Source organism: Oreochromis aureus, linkage group 17, assembly GCF_013358895.1.
Source record: "Oreochromis aureus strain Israel breed Guangdong linkage group 17, ZZ_aureus, whole genome shotgun sequence".
Classification (NCBI taxonomy): Eukaryota; Metazoa; Chordata; class Actinopteri; order Cichliformes; family Cichlidae; genus Oreochromis; species Oreochromis aureus.
Window position 1 is genome coordinate 16,235,153 of NC_052958.1, and position 18,939 is coordinate 16,254,091.

Below are 18,939 nucleotides of genomic sequence, written 5' to 3' on the forward strand. Positions count from 1 at the left end.
ATTTGCAAAAAGAAAATGGGGATTTTATGGTTTTATCTCTTTGTAGAGCATTACAATTGTGTGATCTAACTGGTATTGAAAGGGTTAAAATTCTGAATTTGAATGAAATGTTGGTTTTCAGGACCAGAACTGATGGTAATTTAAAAAATCAAGTCAATGAAAGTAGAAAAATGTTTTAATATATTAGAATTTTATAGCATTTTGTAAATGTAAACAACAGGTTGGCCATTTTTGGCCACGAACAAGCTGAGTGGGAGTTTTTCTGTTTTTCTGTCACTGTGCAAAAATATACTAACACACAAAAATCATTGATACTGTTAATTATTTATATACTTGTAGCTGCAGTGACGGTTAAAAATAAATCAGGTTGCATGTATTACTTGGGAAAAAAATGGGATTTTATGATTTTCTCTGTTTATGAATACTTACAAACGAACAAGCTGAGAGAAAGTTTGATCTATTTTGCTTTCCCTGCACAAAAATAACAATAGATAATAATCAATGTTGATGTTAATCGATTACATGTCCCAGACTATACTATTAATAATACAAGAAAATCCAGCAATGCAAATATATGAAAGTGAGTTTTGAGGTTGTCTTCCAACACATGCATTGTACAAACAAACTGGTGTTTTAAGGGTTAAAAATGTAAAACGTAATAGCTGTTTTATATTTATAAAAAGAACTGATGTTAGTTTAAAAGTGTATGCAGAAAAATAGCACAAAAAACCCCACAAAAAAATAATAAAAATTACACACCTAATCTGTTGATGGACACTTTTGGCTACGAACAAGCTAAAACGATAGTGATTTTAAACAAACCCAGAGGGGTTGATTCATTAATTATTGACACATGTATTTATTTATTTAATTCAAAATGTAACTAATTATTGACACATATAATTAATTCTTTCAAGAAATGAATTCATGTCCTTCAAGAAGACAGACAAATACGGCAAAAAAGGAAAACCATAAAACACAAAGTGGCCAAATATGTGAAGAAATTCAAAGAAAGAACGTTACAATGTTACACTTTTCCCCCCTTAAAAACAGGTGACACTGCTCAGCCATAGAGTCTGATTCGGCCATCTGACTACTTCAACTGAGGGAATAACTCAGACCAGGTCATGTTTGCCATACTAAGGTCATCATCATCAAGACTAGACAAGCTAATATCCAACAATATCTTGTTCAGGTTGTCGTTCAAGGTATCCGAGACGAGACCCTCTGTGATTGAGCGATTGGCTGGTGCGGCGCCTCCTCCCCACATAAGCTTTCCAGAGCAGCTATTTTTGAGGCATTCAGTGGGCGACTCTGCTGGTCCGGTCACTCTGGAGGGAGCGGATGTGAACAGCTCTCTTGGGGAGTTAAATAGAGGCAAGTCTTTAAAGGGAGTGCTGCTGAAGCTGAAGGTGGTGTTGTCATGCTGTGGAGTAACTGTGGGACCACCTGGTGTATGAATAGGAAAAAACATCAAAAGGAATTGAAACTGGAGCATCCCTGCAATCTATTTAACTATGTTACATTTTCCCCCCTCATGTTGTAGCCAGAACCCTCCAGCAGCAAAGCAGATGTAAAAGAAAGTTGAAGCTAAAAGCTCCTAAACTACTGTAAAAAGGAGGTCCAAATAAGTCTCCAATAAGAAATTTAACATGACAGCATCAAGTGGGCCTTATTTGAAGTTGTTTTGGTATAATCATAGATATGCTTCTAAATAGTGTCAGATCTAGATTTGTTTCTGCCTTGCTGCTTTGGTGTGGGCCTAATCACGTAGTGTTTACACAAAGAAAAAAAAGGAAAAAGAAACAGGTGACACTGCTTAGCCACAGAATGTGATTCGGCCCTCTGGCTACTTCAACTGAGGGATGAACTCAGACCAGCTGATGTTCGCCATACCAAGGTCGTCATCATCCAGACCAGAGAAGCTGCCTCCCTGCAGAAGCTCTCTGGAGCAGCTACTTTTGAGGCATTCGGTGGGCGACTCTGCTGGTCCGGTCACTCTGGAGGGAGCGGATGTGAGCAGCTCTCTTGGGGAGTTAAACAGAGGCAAGTCTTTAAAGGGAGTGCTGCTGAAGCTGAAGGTGGTGTAGTCGTGTCGTGGAGTAACTGTGGGACCACCTGGTGTACGAATAGGGCTGAAGTCCAGAATATTTTGGCTTCCTTTGCCCACCGGGGTCACTTTAAAAGACGCAACATGAGAAGGCGGCTTGCTGGGGGTGGACAAGGTGAAATGGCTGCTACTTTTTATCGGGGATTTGAATGAGAACTCCCTATCTGGGCTTTCCTGCTCGTGCTTGTCTTCAGCTATCTCAATACGTAGATTGTCCTGGAATGTCGAAGCATCAGAGTCAAAGAAATTACTTTCGTGGCAGAGGAGAACAGGCTCTTCATTCACAGAGTGAACCAAACGTTGTTTGCGCTGTGAGCTGCTGGCTTGTCTCTTTGGAGGAGCTTTGGGGGTCTCGCATTTAATTGGAACACATACCACCTCCTCCTTCACTTCTACCTTAAAGTCCGTATTCTTCTGAGGAGATATCATCACAGCTGGGGAATCACTTTGTGTCACCTGTCAGACATGCAACCATTCCCATTAGAATCTTAGCGGTATGGGTGAAGTTCATACTCATCTCTATGCACATAATGTTGTCAAGGTAAACTCTAGGGAGTTCCAAGAAATACTTGTTTTGAAAAGCAGTTTGCAACTTGTATAGCTTATGAAGGAAAACAACAACAACAACACATTTTTAAAAAGCTGAAATATATGAGAAATTCCTTACCTTCGGTGCTATGCGGACTCTCTTTGCTGCTCGTGAATTGTTCCCATTCTGTTGGGAGAAGGGTGGAGGAAAAGGAGTAGAAGTGGATGGCAGATAGACAGGAGTGACAGGGAGCTGTATGGGCACAGAGCAGGAATCAGTTCGAGGCAGAAGAGGTTTCATCTTTCTCTCTGAACACAGAAAACACAACAACATAACATTGCACTACACATTTCCAAACTAAACAGCAATTTCTATTTGTTTGCCAACCTCTGACTTTTCTCAAGTCTCAAATTTATAAAACAACTCATACATTTCTCTTAACTCACCAGAGCTAGTTGGTGTTTTTCTTGCATCTGGAAGTGTCCTCTTTTGGTGCTGTGAAAAGTAAGATGAGACATATATCAGTTAGGAGCCTTACTGTGCTGTCACCTAACAACATTTGTAACTTGGCGTTCTGGCCCTTGATAGCCGGATTCATGAACCTTCTGTTTTTTTTGTCCCTTTTCGGTTTAATGCTGCCTGAGTGCGATTTGAAGATGGCTCCTGAAGAACTAAAAAAAAAAAGAAAGAAATGGGTAAATCAGTCTTACTTAATTAGCCAGTAAAAGCATTGGCACAGGAACAGTGGCAGTCATTGGATCACAGCCCGGCTACAGAGAGAGATGTGTGAAGTGAAATTAGGGGGAAAAAATAAAACAAAAAACAACGTGAGGAATCTCAAAACACTCTCAAGGTGTCAGCCATAAAAAACAAACAATTGAAAAACAAGGATTCAAGCAAAATCATTATATAAACACAAGGTAACACAAAAAGCATTTAACAAGCATTCTTGCAACAAAACATTAAGGCCAAGTAGCACAAATGTTCCCAGATATCACCGATGTAAAAGCAATGAGTCAGCTGCACTCACCTTGTACACATGATCAAGTGTGAGGTATCGATTGGCTTCAGGTCGGATAGTCCAGAAAGACATTTTACCATCTGGCGACGTTTCACGAATGAACAAGTCATGCAGAGAGAGGTTATGGCGGATGGAATTCTGCAATTATAAATGTAAAGAAAAAGTATTTGAAAACTGTTGCTTGCTGCAGAGCTGGACACATATCACACTTTCAGCAGCTCTGAAGTACCTTCCAGCCTGGTTTGGCTACATCTCTATAGTAAGGGAAATTGTCTTCAATCCACATGTAAATCTCTTTTAGGGTCATCCTCCTGTTCTTTCTGCTATTGATAGCAAACTGGATCATGGCGATGTAGGAGTATGGTGGCCTCTCTGAAATGGGTTGCTGAGGAGCGTCTGCACTGGTATGTGTATTGTGTGCCTATATGACAAAAAACAAACAAACAAACAATGGTCAATAAATCTGACAGTGTAACTATTTTCTGCAATTAGACTATTATTGCTGTCATTATATATGCCAGTCATGACCAATTGGTTAAGAAAGGGTGTTTAGGGAACATACAGCAACATGTCTGGGGTCAGTGTTGCCTTCAGACAAGTTTGTGTTGCACATAAAAGGAAAAAAAGCAGGTGACAAAAAAAAAGCACTGAACCTGAAAAGTCTGTAAAGGGTTTTGGTTCTCCTTGCTGCTGAGCTGCTTTGTAGAATTTGGCTCCAAGGCACATGTGCTCATCTTACCCAACCAGTGAAGGTCGGTAAGGCTGTCATCGAAAGGACCGCAGTTTATATCCTTATTGACTAGTAAAGAAAAAGGGGAAAAAACATTGTTGCTTAAACAGAGAAAGAGTTAAATACAGGTGATCAAAGCAGATAGAGAGAAAAACAAGCACTAAATTCCACACTTATACTTTAAGTATTATCTTAAAGATGAAAAAACCCTTTTTTTTTTTTCATACATGGTTTAATTTCAGTTAAAGTTTGTCACCTGGGAAACTGCGTGTAGTTTCAGCTTTCACTTTATGTCCTTCTGTACTCCTTGTAGCAGCCCCTTCAGCAGCAGACTGAGAATCAGGTCCATAGTCCCACTTGTTGTCACTTCCACTTCCACTCAGAAGAATGAGCTTGTTTGGGCCCTGGGCACCACATTCATTGTCTTTAGCTGTGAGGGCCCCAATAACACTTTGAACTTCTGCTGTTTCGGGAATGACAACCACCTGAGTATCAGACATAGAAGGATGGTCCATGATGCGGATACCATCAGAAAAGCTCTGAGTGGCAGCTGGTTTTGATGGTTCTTTGGAGCCTGATTCTCCAGGCTGTGAATCAGTCGCATTTTGATGAAAAGGCAGTTTTCTTCTTTTGAGAATCAGGGGTCTCGTCGGGCTCCGTCTCATGGTCAGATCATTGAAATGTGCCAAGTTGTTCAGAGGTATTCTGCACAAAAAATACAAACGAGCCTGAACAACAAGATTAACTGTTACAACAAGAGTAAACAGTAACGGTAACGTTTAGCTGGGAGATGGAAATTATCAAGTCAGTGCTCAAGTCACTTACTGGCGTTAGCCATCAAGGCTGTTCACAGCAAATCAGTTTAGATCAACTAGGAAAAAAAACCCCGATTTTGCTCAAATACTAATCATAATAAAATCGTACACTAAACGGGTTAAATGTTAACTAGATAAAACCAAGGTCCAGTCGTCAACTCCTCACTTCAGCGGCTAATTTTCTTCAGTTAGTGACGATTTCCAGCTTGTAGAACAAAAGACGTTAGCCAATGTTTTTAACTGTATGAAACGTTGCCAGGATTATATTTATTATTAGCAATCAAGGTATTCGTATATAATAGCTACGACAATCGAGAAACTTTTGTCTGGATAACCATTTTGACAACTAATGAAACATTACCATATAACTTACATTAAAGTTAAGTATTTTTCCCGATGTAACAAGTCAAAATATATTCCAGTGAAAACCTCAATAGACTCAAATTACAACTTTAGACATAATTTGCAAACCATACAGCATCGCTGTACATTCACTCCAGACATACTGCGTTATCCCGGGAACGTACTGAACCATCCTGTAACTACATTACAAAAAAATAAATGTAATTAAAATATAGTGATGTCACGGTAAAATTGACAGTTTTACTACAGATTTAAAGTAACTATTCCACACATGAAGTCTTGATTAGGTTATGAGATTAGAAATACTTTATGTATTCTATATTTGGAGGAATCTTTTGTTGCACCAGTGAAAAGACTGATGACATAATAAGAAGAAGAATATTTGGCTATATTTGGAATATTTAACTCTGCCAGACAGATGTATTCTATTATAGAGGGTGAAAGCATACAATATGAAAGATTTCCTGCATGTGTGTTTGTGGCAGTTTCAAACCAATTCCAAAGCCAGCCTTCCTAATATGTTTCTTGACGCTTTCTTGACGTCACCTGGTGCTGGTTTTCCAGTTCAGCCTGTTGTCGATGTGGGCGCCCAGGTACTTTTATTCCCCACCACATCACCATACTGTAGACACAGGCCTCCCAGACGACGCCACGGAATCATCCAGTAGTGTTTTGTATATTATTTCATACATCATCGTTATTTCAGGAGTATTTTTGCTCTGTAAGTTACAAGTTAACTCAACAGCCTTTTATAATGACAAAAAAGGCCTGGACCACTTTGTTCTGTTATCTCTCATATATATTTTGTATAATAATAAAAGTGGGACCAAATGGGACCCAGTAAAATATAGCAGTGAGTGTTTTTGGTCTATGTGCTATCCGGAAAGTTTAATCGCAAGTTCTGAGGAGGAGAACGTCTGTCTAAACAACAAAAAGCAGCAGAAGAAGAAGCACGATTTAGCTGCCAGTTAAAAAGGAAGGATCAGGACACGGTTTCAAAAAAAATAAAAAATACGGTACTGTTCGTTTCTTCAGACGATAAGTGATAAGCTGTACCCAGTTCATAAAGCATGCAGATAAGGATTTGTTCATGTTGAGTCTAAGCAAGTCTCCTGCTTATCTAATAAACAACAGCGCCCTCTGCTGTTCCTGAGGAAAATTAACAGAGTTTTAAGTGTAACGTCATTGCTGGTTCAGTTGGAGGCAAGGTTGCATCATTAACCACAAGCTGAGATCAGTGCAGAGCACTAAAGCATGACAGGTTACATCCAAAAACTGAAGCTTGGTGCCGCTAATGCTTCTTTAAAACTCACTTTTAAGCCTCTGATGAGTCTAACCACTGAGATCACGTGATCCAGCTTTGCTCGGGGTCGAGGAGCTGAGGGGTCAGGGTATGGGAAAAAGGAAGTGGGGATCTTTTTGGACACCAAATATCCAACTGTAGTCCTTACACTAGAGACGGCTTTTGATCTGACCACAGGCTTGGACAGTGTTGACACAACCAAACTAGACCCCGCAGTTGGGGGCAGGAAACTGGCGTCCCCTCTCCACTTTCTCATGATTGAACACTGATGTGGTAAAAGCACATGAAGTCTTCACTCGGGGTAAATAACTGCACTCGGACGCCTTCTCTTGAAGCCACGACAAAGAGAGAAACTCGTCAGGACTCTCAAGTACACACATGCACACATCCTTTGGGGATGTTGGGGATGAAAGAAAAGTGTCAGCATCAAGGCACAGTCTTACCCTTAAAGGAGGGAAGCAGTCGGGCTATTCCTGGGCCAGAGTAGGAGAGAAGACAGATAGCATCTTGGGAATCTGTATACAGTGATGTGAGTCATGTGTGCAGTGTGTAGTACCTACGTATGCCTAACATTTATCGCAGGGAGAGTGGTGTTTATAGTGTCGGACACAGGCGAGCAGGCACCTGGCTTCTTTTATTGTCAAAATGCGTACTCCCTTTGGGTCTGCTTGCTGATGAGCTGTTCAGGGGTGTCAAACATGAAGCGCAGGGGCCACAATCAGTTCGGGAAAGACTCCAATCCAGCCCACTGGACAAAATGGTTCCAGTTTTTCTGCTATTTACTACAGAAATGTCTGTTTCTATACCAAACAGAAAAAAGTGCCAAAAAACAAACTTCAGTCTGCTGTGCTGCGTAGGAAGCCTCTATTCATGCGTATTTCTACATAATTTCACCTGCTTTGTTTGACAGCAGGGTTGTCACTATAGCCAGGTTTTACTATGCTTGTGATTTTTTTAATGAGATAAATAGCCGCTCATTTTTATATAATATTATAAATAATTGTGTAATTGCTCTTTTTGTACTCTTTTGTATAGTTTTAGTAACCACTTCCACAAACTTATATTTACTCCTTTTTCTAAAACAGACACCATTAAAATTGCGACGACATTATGCTGTTGCTGAAGCTTTAAAAGTGAGGTGATTCACAAACCGGTGGGTGGAGGGGCAGTGGCTAAATCATCAGCTTAAAACAAGCTTTAAAAATGACCCAGAAGGCACAGAAAACAAAGTTACAGTCCAGTGACAAATTAGGTGTGGTGAAGCCTTGCAGACAGCTAGTGGTTGTAAGTGTCAGAGTGGGTACCATCTGTCAGCTTAAGCTTTCTATCTCACTATAATGGATAAAGACTTAAGAATATTCTCAGTCTTTGTGGCAAAATGTAAACATGCTCTTTTTCTGCAGTAAATCTGTGCATTTTAATGTAAGAGTCTGTGGAGTGTGGGACCAGCCACAGCACTTTTCTTTAACTCTTTCCCCCTTAGACAGCTAAATGCAGTAACCCTTCTTTCTCTTTTTCTGAACCAAGATTTTTCTGCAATGTTTCAGCCCTGCTTCTACAACAAAACGACTGAGAGGGCATGAGGAATTAATAAGATTGATCTCTGACTTCACAGCTACGAGAGCTAAAGATGGAAAAACCTATTTTAATTTAATGGTCATCAAACCACATTTTTATTTATACTGAAGGGTCAAAACTCATCACTAAGGGTGAAGATGTCTATATGTGACAAAGAGTTAAGGGTAAGATAACAGTTGTGGTACTGCTGGGGATTGAACCCAGGACCTTCTGCGCACAAAGCAGAGGTGATAACCACTACACTACAGATCCAGATGGGCTGCCAGCCATTGTTTTTACCTGATAAGTTGAATCCCACTCTGCTGATTCCTTATAAATATGTGAAAATATGTACATTCTGTGCTTCAGCTTGAAGGGGATGTTAAATGATAAAAAAAAAAAAATACAGTAAAATGCAACTTTAAATCCACCAGAAGTAATTTCAGAGCAGAATATTAAGAACAAAGCTATATGAAATGAATAAAGGCACACAGCAGGCGTTTGACACTTTCCCCCTAATGCTCTTGTGTTGACAAATTGAGCCTGCTTCTTTGAGGAGTCGTTATATGACAGACCTAGTCCAGAACCCAGTCTGCCTTTCTATTTACCTTTCACTTTATGCGTGACAAGTCTGAAGACTTTATTAGCCAACAGATAAATCAGAGGGATGTAGCTATCGACTAGCAGTGCCAATATCTACAAAAGAGACAAACAGAGGAAACACTGAGTGGGAACCCGGAGCTGAATGACAAGCTTTCCGATAACCCTGTGTTTGTGTTATTGGTCTCAACAGCAACCCCCCCATTACTGTCTGCATGCATGCTAAGACTCTTGAATTGTCCCCGATTTCCTGCTGTGTTCAGCAGTTCACGAAAGCAGAGAGTCCTTCTGTGTTACTGTCAAATTCATCTTACAGTATCCAGACCACTCAGCCATTTACACTCTGAGATTACTGCTTCGGGTAGAGATATTTTCAGCTTCCACTCGGCCAGAAAGCTGAAAAACGTACACAATCACATCATAAGTTATTCTGTAAATACACAATAGATAAAAAAAAAAAAAAAAAAAATCACATCATAGATCTGAAGAGATCCAATCTCTTAAATCCCTCATGCACTCAGGGGCTGATTGCTTTAGGAGAGGTGCAGAGCTTGCAGAAGGAGGAGATTCTGCAGTCATCCAGTTAAAGAGCCAGTAATAAATAAAGACCACACCATATATGTGCATTTCCTCTCCATGGACTTATGGAAACACATCACCTGGAGGAGCAACCCCTTGACCTTGTCTTGTCACAGCACTCTGAGCATGAGACAACGTTCTCAGATTTACAGGGGAGGAGATGCTGCTCCTGGCTGCCCATAGTGTTTCATTTGACCATAATAGGCCTTGTGGTGGTTGAAAAAGTGTGTGCTGGTAATCAAAGTTTCCCTGAGCAGAAGGACAAGATTGGCTAAAACCAAGTAGACGGAGAGAGGTCTGGAGGGGAGCACAAAGGTTTTGTAAGGTATATAGTACGGTTGTCATGGTGATGACGGGAAACTCTTTTGTGCTTACGAGGCAGAAAAGTGTCTTCCCCTGGGAAACAGATGTGAGGCCAATGAATCTGCTAGTCAAAAGAAATACAGCTTACCTTTTATATCCATAAGTTGTAATTTCCCTCAGTGTTACGCTTACTCCCATATCTTCAATACAAAAATAAACTGGACAAATCAAGATTTTTTGGGCTTGTGTTTCACATGAAATTTAGCATTTCAGAGCAACATGCTGTATGCAAGAATTATAAGAGCTGGAAAACGAGACCCTCATTTAGCATTGGTCTGCTATTTTTAACCTTTTGCATTTTTACAGTAGGCTTGCACGCGCGTCAGAGTTTCCAATAAACTACTTACACAACTAATGAACGGGCAACAGCCCTTGCAGTATTTCTGTCACATTCAGACCTCTTAGTAAGGAACAACAATCCCAAGGTGGTGCACCAACGCACCACAAAGGGGGGATTTCCTGACAGTGGCACAAAGTCGCCCCTGTACCAAAATGGCTGCCTCCTCCTCCTTTCTGCCCCTCGTCGTGCCATGGCAGCAGTAAATATTGATGTCTGGCTGACTGGATAACAGCTCACAGCACTAAAATGTAGCCTGATATTGAACCCTGGTTTGGACTCGAGCCCCTTCTATTAATTTGGCTATTTCAGCATGCATTTACCACATAGCAGTGGGTCTTGCAGCTGTCCCATACTCTGTCAACTTCCATCTGGCCTTGGAGTTGGAGCTGCAGTATAAGTCAGAATGCAGCCCAGCGCTGTAATTTCTCCTCCCAGAATGCAGTTTGTCGCCCAGCAGTAGTAAGACTAGACCCAAATAGACAAAAAATTGTGTCATTGCCCTTTTCTTGGAGTTCTTGAGCAAAGGAAATGCAAACATGAGTTCTCAAATATGTCTGATTCATGTCAGTATAATCATGCAAAATTAGATATGACTGGTGTGGGTTTGGGCAGTATATTGTTGTTTTTGAAACTGTCAACTTTTAGATGCATTTTATAGAGCTTTCCTATGCACTCCTGTTTAGTAACAATACCTGATATTTTCATTCTGTTTTCAGTCCAGTGTCCTCTACAGTGTATATACTCTTTAAATATGACTGTAAGTTGACTCTTTCTGAGGGCTCTCTGGGACATGTAATGATACAGTGTGTTCTCATCCTTTATAATATGATTATCAATACGCTGTGCCTGAAGATAACCACAGAGAAAAACAATTAAATTTTTTTGTAACTTTTTTAAAGTTGTTCGAGGCACACATGAGGCACTTGGTAACCACTGGACATGCCACATAAAATAATAGAAAATATACATTTTAGCAGTATTTATGCTAATTGTACACTGCTGCACCACTACACTTGTGATGCACAACATGAATATTGCACATTCATTATTTCGGGCTTTACATAAATAAATCTGACTTGACTGGTTTGACTCATGATACTTTTGTAGTTAATAAAGAGGGAAACAAACCAAAGTATTTCACCTTGATTAATTTAATCCAACAGGCACAAGTTATACCCACCAGCCACTTCATTAGGTACACCTGCTGCTCAGCCGCTATTAAATACAAACACCTAATCAGCCAATCGCATGGAAGGAACTCATTCACTTATGTACATAAACGTGGTCAAGATGACCTGCTAAATTGCAAACCAAGCATCAGAATCTAAATCCAGTAGAACACCTTTTAGATGTTGTGGAAGAGAAGATCCACATCATGGATGCGACAAGTCTGCAGAAACTGTGCTATCACGTCAATATGGACCAAAATGTCAGAGGAAACTTTCCAGGACAAGCACCGGTACTTCCCCTCAATCAGTCTCTCTCACTTGCACACGCTCAGTTCGCCCACACCGTCTTCACTATCACCCTCCTTCATCTCTTGCTCCATCTCACTCTTTCTCTGCGTGTGTGGGGGTGGACTCTGGTCAAGGTTCATGTGTGAGGCAGTGGGGTGAGAATGGGACCATGTGGGGTCTGGCTGACACTGGCAGTAATACATCCAGAGAGGGTCATCACGAGACAGCAAAGACGTCCTTATTCTACTTTTTCTTTTTCCTCTCCTCTCTGAAGTGTTTCTATCAGATGGGCTCTGAAACGCTGAAACAACGTCATGCAGTGCAATGATGAATATGATCACTGTCAGCAGCTGGGACCTCCTCATCCCTCTCTGTTTCTCTGCTCGCTCCAAAAGAACATGATAAGCGCTTGTTAGAACTCGTGCTTTCTTTCTCTCCAAAGCACATACAGCAGTTGCTTTCATTGCCATGCCACTGTCTTGCGTTTTGTGTATTTTTCCTTCACTATCTTAGTCTGTTTGTTGCAGTATTGTGCTCAGTCACTCCGTGTTCCAGGCTCCCTGGAGGGAAAAGAGACGAGGCTGGGAAGCTTTGATGGGAAAGTGGGCCAGCGCTCTCAGCCCTCCACTGGAGAGCTCCTTAAAAGGCCTGGAGAGATGATGTCGTGGAGTCTTTCCTTTTCTCCCCTTGTGTTTTTTTTCCTCCCTCCTGCAGCAGCGGAGAAGCCCGGCAGCAGAGCGAAGGCTTTGGCCAAACTCATCATGCACATGAGTGAAAAACACGACACTGATGACTTCACGGAGCTCAAATAAGGCTTCCATCCATCACAAGTCTGGAAAGGCTTGTTATGAAAGATAGGATTTCCCGGAGTGGGGGTTATTCTACCTTGCTGTACTCTGTTTGAACACTTTTTCGCTCTTTCTATTTCTGTTTTACTAAATATTGTGGAAGTGCTGCAAAGTTCCCTTTATTTTCATGCAAAAGCAAAAATCGTGAGGAAATGATATACCATGAGAACAACGAGAGATGCAGAAGTAGGCTTTTGTAACTGGCTGTTGGTTAAGAGTGAAACCTTATATTTAGACACTTTTTGCATACGTCGACTTGAACTGTTGCATCACACCAATCAGAATGCCCCAAAGACATTAAGCAGCAGACGTCTTGTCACGTAGCTGCCGGTCCTTATGTGTTTCAGCAAGCCACAGTAATTTTTTCCATCCTAGCCTGTGCACTAGGGTTCAAGAACCACTTCGTGTACACAGTGCGTGGAAAGCAAAAAGCAGATCCCTGTGCCCCCCCGCTAACCCCTCACAGACCATCATCTCAGAGGCTTTTGCCAGGTGAGCTCGACTGAGACGCATCAGGCACGTGTGGGCGAGCTCTTCACCCTCTCCTCACAAGGCTTTAATCTACGAGCCATCTGCTGTTATCTGGGGAATGTTCTCCACACACTTCATGGACATATATGTACCAGCGCATTGACGTCTTTGCTATTTTTAGCACCAGCCCGCCACTGGAGGTTGTTATGATGATGTCATGCAGGCTTTCAAAATAGATCTGATTGTTTATCTTGGGTTACACTTCCTGTCTTCTTTTCATGTCCTGTTTGTTTGTGTCTGTTTATCTGTCAAACTGCTCGTCTTGTTTTGCAGGGACTTGTTTGGCCGGTCTTGTGTCTTGAGTTTAATTGTGCAGTCTTCTCAAAGCAAAGTTATCTTTCTTCTTTTTTTCTTTGTTTTTTTCAGATCAGATCTCCCTTGTTAATGTTAATTCTGTGTAAAATCCTATCTAGACTTCCAAAGAAATTACGTTTAAACGGGCAGTTAAACATTCAGGGAAATACTCCTATTTGCTTTGCAGGAGGGAGGTAAATGTGAGCTAAAACACAAGATGAGATCACCGATGCCCTCACATTTGTGCAGTAGATATTGCTAAAAGTGTCAGCACTCACTTAGCTCCTGTGCTCCAGCCAGAAGGGAGTAAGTGTAAATATGTAGCTGGAGCATAGACTGTATATAAAAGACAGATACAGCCTCTGGGGCAGAAAAACCATTCTTTCCAAAGACCAGCAGAAGGCAACGTTTCCAGTTAGGAAATAAGGAAGAAAAAATCTTCCTCTTACATGAATATTATTAATATTATTTTATTTGTGCACAAATTTTGTGCTAGCTGAAAACAAAGACCTTCTAAGAAAAAGTATTTGAAATGCCTTTGGGAACTTTTTCGGCAGTTATTTTACTTAAATTAACATTAATTTACAGTAAATGGTCACTGCACCATAAAAACACGCTAAGCTGCTACAATCAAGCTTTTAAACAGCCCTGGTGGTCTTTGAAAAGAAAAGACGTTTATAGCACTTTCATGTTGGCGTCACTTTTCAGATCAGAAAGCATATCTCCATCTTTTATAGCCTACTGTCTGTGGTTCTTAAGTGGTCAGTGTATTTCAGCCAGGCTTATTGTTTACAGAGAAGGCACTAATAGACTAATAGACACTAGCGAATTCTGTTTTTGTATGTACATTTCTTTTTAACCCTGCTTTTCCCGAATCACAGCTCAGAATAATGTCGCTACGTAGCATTAGCAACAGCTAATCATCTTGTATCTTTTGACCAAATATGGTCGTGATGTGTTGCATCATGGTGGCTACTTTCACCTTTTGCGTGCCTATGAGCTGGAGTTAGCCTAGACCACAGTCACACAGGGGAAGGGAGACCAGCTGACGACCTTCTCAAGTTGCTAGGTAATCCCTTGCTCGCTATCACTCAGTGAAATCAGTTAGAAAGAGGCCACAAACCACACTGAAATCGGTTTGGTCGCCTAGTTTCCAGCTTGAGTCGCACTCTTCATAGTTTTACTATGATTTAGCGAGGTTTTTGTGACCAATTACAGCTAACAACAGTAAGTAACCTTCCACAACCACTCACCAGCCAGTCAGGGAACACCTATTTTTTTCCTAGCAACAAGTGGTTACCAGGGGAGCTGTGATTGGCTCCCCAGAGACCCCTCACAACCAGTCGCAGAAAACTCATTTCTCTCCACTTCCACAGGTTGGGACCACTGACTAGTCATTGCCTACCATAAAAACCTGTACGCCATTTTTCTTCCATAAAACCAAAAGCTGACATTTTTTAATCCCAAAAAGTAAAACTATCCCTTTAAGGTTCACTTCAAAGTATGGCTTACTTCAGGTGTCAGGATAAGGAGATCAATCAGTCTGCTTTATTTGGGCGCCTACGGTGAACTGATAAAACCAGACGCACCAAAGTATGTTGATCACACGAGGAAGGTGAATTATCCTGCTCTTTCTCCTTTGCATTTGGTGGATCCCAGTAAGGGAAAGTTACCTAGGTGTTTTGAAGGGGTAACGTTGATTCTAAAAACACCACCACCATCCCCCATTTGCTCTATCCGTTCCGTGCAGGTACGACTAGATTGGGGCAGTCGAAAATACCACATGTGGTAAAAAGCGTCAGTCATCACCTTGTCAGCTGCAACACAGGCACACCTTGTGTGCGAGGCCCACACCTAACAGATAACATAGCAGAATCGAACACTACAGAAGGTCACCACAATTGAAATGGCACAGTTTCTATCAACACAGTGCTCAGTGTATCCTGGACCTTGTACACAGCGTTCAAAATGCCTTTAATTTACATTCCTCTGGCTGCACTCTGGACTTGGGAGACGGGGACTGTGAATATTAGCACTAAAACTGCCTTAACCCAATTTATAGCTCACTCTAAATTTAAACTACATCACAGAGAGCATTTCAATCATCAGGCTCCTGCCGCTGCATCAAAAGCTAAAGCCTGTTTGTATTTGCATGGCAAGTAGAGGAAAACTCACAGGGGACTTAAAATTGGATAATATCTGCTCTCAAAAAAAATGTCTGATTTCTTTTTTCGCTGTTTCATTCATGAAAAATTCTTTTTTGCTGTGTTGCTGGTCACATGTGGTATTTTTTAAACTTGCCTCTTATGAGCAGCAACTGATTGCACCAGCAGCTGAGCTAAAATGACAAATATTTATCATATTTTTCTCTCCTGCAAGCTTTATTCTAGCGCCTGCAGGATGCTGCAGAACTTGGTGCTGATAATACTGTCAAATGGCTGCATAGAGGGTAATAATCATATGTGGGTGGCTTCACTGCTGCTGAGTAGCACAAGTAACACTTATCTATTTTGGGCTTCTGCTTGAGGGCTTCCTTTGTGAAGTGTGTGGATGGAGCATAAGTGAACATCATTTCTGTATAACAGGGGAGAGTTAAAAGCTGGATTTTCACGCTGGACATATTTCTGGGCTTTAAATCATTATTATTAGATCCATTGTCTTGATTTAAAGGTCTTTACATTATGTCTCAAGTGCAGTTTTATTCTTTGGCTGAAACATTCTGAGCAGAGGAATACCATGTTTATGTTATACTGGCCGAGTTAGATGACATTTCCAAAGTTAATTCCCTTGAAACAGCCTTTTGTCTGTGACAAATGAGACGGTCTGTGACCTTTGACCTCGGAGAATGCACTCACTGGCCTTGCAAACCCTGACTGTCCACGGGGGTTGAGCTTAGTTCTCAGCGTGTAAGTGGTATTTAAACCTGATAGGGCAGAGGCTTTAAAAGACTGAACGCAGCTCTCTTTTTCCGCTCATCCTGCTTCTCATCGAGGTGAATGGAAATAATGAGGGCGGCGGGTTGCTTCACAGCCTAAATCAAGAACTCTACAACAGGATAACCAAAGCCCTAAAATAACTTAGTACTCCCATTGGACATAGGAACCCCTAATACGTCCTTGAAGTCATATGTAAAAGAAATAGAAATGTTAGTCTAAAGATACTTGTAAGACTTTCCATTTGAATAAAACAGTAAACATTTAGCTTCCTGGATTCAAACCTGCTCATCAGCCTTCCTGTTTGGAGTTTGTAGCCCTGGTTCATACTTAATTCTTATAATTATGTTGCATAATGTCTGTGAAGGTTCTCAGTCAGTCAGGTCATCGTAGTCTGAGGAGCTTGGAAAGAAAAGCGTCTGGACTTCTTTAAGTTGCTTGAAGACATTTCACCTCTCAGTCGAGAAGCTTCATCAGTTCTAAGATCAAATGGTGGAGAGTCCCAGATTTAGACTCTGTTGCATAATCATATCATGTCGATATGGACGAAACACAGCTTCTTAGGTCTTGGAAGATGTAGCAGGCTACTAAACAATAGTTAAAACAGTATAAATATCTAGAATAAATACTAAAAAAATATAAAACCTAAGTCCTAAAATATAAATATGGATCTTAATAAATGTACAATATTGCAAAACAATGCACAACTGTCCTATGCAAGTGTATACAAACTATAACCCCAGTTTTCTGTTCTTAGCTTACAGGAACAGGACCAAGTTCTGCTGCTGGAGTCCATTTACTTCAAGGCTCAGTGTTCTGTGTATTCAGAGACGCTCTTCTGTACACCTTAGTTGTGACATGTGGTTATTTGATTTACCGTTGCCTTCCCATCAGCTTCCTATGTCCTATCTGTCAGAAGTAGTCTGGACAGATAACTGCCACTCACTATGACCTAGGCTGCAGCCACCCCGGTGTTCAGTGATGACTGAACATCCAAAGAAGAATGCTAGCATCTTAAGCCAGATATTTGTCTCTGAAGGTGGTAAAGACCTGTAGCTGAAATGAGTGTCAGTTGGATACAAACACAGATGTAAATGAATGCCAGTGTTTCATATTTACAAGATGTGTCAGTGGGTTCGGTAACTGTTTGCTAAATGTTAGCTTTCTAACACAAGAAATATAGCATAACTTTAAAGACTTTTTCAGACACTAAAGAGACAGAAATCTGTTTTAACTGCTTCATGTGACTAATTTCAACTGCTGATGTCTCACTTTAGCTTGGCGCGCTGTCGAGCCTGACTCCGATCTCTTTCCTTGGAATTACTTCAGGAAAGAACCTCATCATGGCTAGATATGAGGAATGACTGCAGTGGCTAATAGCTCAGTGTATGTGTGGGCATATGAGGGTTGTTATGAAAGACTTAGACTCCTTTTATACAGCTGTTGTTTGGCCTTTTTCTAACCCTGCAGTTTGTTTCTTTACATCCTCCTCCAGATTCATCTGAATAAAGGTGTAAAACATCTTCATCTTGCCGAACCATGATATGATATTTATTTCTGACAGGACAAATTGATGGTCTCTTTTTTCCATGGTTTGCTTGGCTGGAATGATTCATCGTAGCTTTTAGTACAAACCCATTACAGGCTTCACCACAGCTCCAGATTTTGGCCTATTATTAGCCTCTTTTCTCCAGGAAACAAGGTCACTCAAATAGCCTTGTCTTATTAGGCTGCCACTACTCATTTGGCCTTAAAGAGACATGCATTTCAGAATTACATGTGTATTCATCACACACTAAATCCACTATTCATTTGCACATGTCTGACCTAATGCAGTCACCCTACGCTAGTTATCACAATCAAACACCCATTGTTATCATGCCAGTATAATGGTGTGGGGCTGAAAGAGTGCAATCAAGTGATGTTCTGGCTGTATAGCCCCTGCTAAGTGAAAGCGACTGCCCTATTTCTGTCCAGGGTTAGTGCTCAGCTGTCGTCTGCGAGTAGATCACCTCATATACTCTCCCCAGCCTTGTACTACCGTGCCCTGTACAGCAGTTTGGGGTGCAGGATGCTCTTGCTGAGATGCATGTAGATGTTATTACAGGCCATTGAAACTACAGGTGATGGCTCTCACAGTGCCAGTAGTCTCTGAGATGACATGGAGAAGCTGCAGGTTTCCATCTTGAGCCAGAATTGGAAATCATTAACCTTGAAGTGACTGAGTGAGGTCATCCATCACCCCAGCTGTATATTTTTATGCATGGAAGTGAGCTTGTTTTCTTAATTTTCAGCCATCTTGTTGGAGGTTTGCTGCACTGTTTGCAATCCCGACGTTGCCCAAGCTAACAGATGGCCCCACATTTGACTCTAGAACTCCTTGGTGTATAATGGTACACAGAGGAGTTCATGGTCGACTACAAGGCGCCCAGTTGCTATGAGGCGTTTGTGCTCATGTGCTGTGTTCGGTTTTTGGCACGCAGGTCACTGTGCGTTATGGCCAAACATCTCGACTCCGGTCTCGTCTGTTCAAAAGACATTATTCCAGAAGTCTTGTGGTTTCTTT

General features: G+C 41.2%; 1 protein-coding gene and 1 non-coding gene across 2 annotated transcripts; both read right to left on the reverse strand.

Moving 5' to 3' along the window:
- Positions 1-839: 839 nt before the first annotated feature.
- LOC116330134 (forkhead box protein M1-like) lies at positions 840-5,540 on the reverse strand. The gene is made up of 9 exons (XM_039600739.1): positions 5,216-5,540; positions 4,647-5,095; positions 4,314-4,459; positions 3,890-4,081; positions 3,670-3,798; positions 3,086-3,134; positions 2,778-2,947; positions 1,897-2,566; positions 840-1,449 (listed from the first exon to the last, which is right to left on the reverse strand). Exons 2-9 carry the CDS (start codon positions 5,053-5,055, stop codon positions 1,094-1,096), a joined length of 2,121 nt encoding a protein of 706 aa, XP_039456673.1. The 5' UTR covers positions 5,056-5,095; positions 5,216-5,540; the 3' UTR covers positions 840-1,093.
- A 3,088-nt stretch (positions 5,541-8,628) lies between these two features.
- trnat-ugu lies at positions 8,629-8,701 on the reverse strand. The gene has a single exon. It is a non-coding gene; the product is annotated as a tRNA-Thr (tRNA).
- Between the last annotated feature and the right edge of the window lie 10,238 nt (positions 8,702-18,939).

Coding starts and splice junctions, on each gene's coding strand:
- LOC116330134 (XM_039600739.1), bottom strand. CDS start 5,055: ATGAGACGGAGCCCGACGAGACCCCTGATTCTCAAAAGAAGAAAACTG. Junction 2,948..3,085: donor AAAAACACCAACTAGCTCTG/GTGAGTTAAGAG, acceptor TTCTGTGTTCAG/AGAGAAAGATGAAACCTCTT. Junction 2,567..2,777: donor GAGTCCGCATAGCACCGAAG/GTAAGGAATTTC, acceptor CATGTCTGACAG/GTGACACAAAGTGATTCCCC.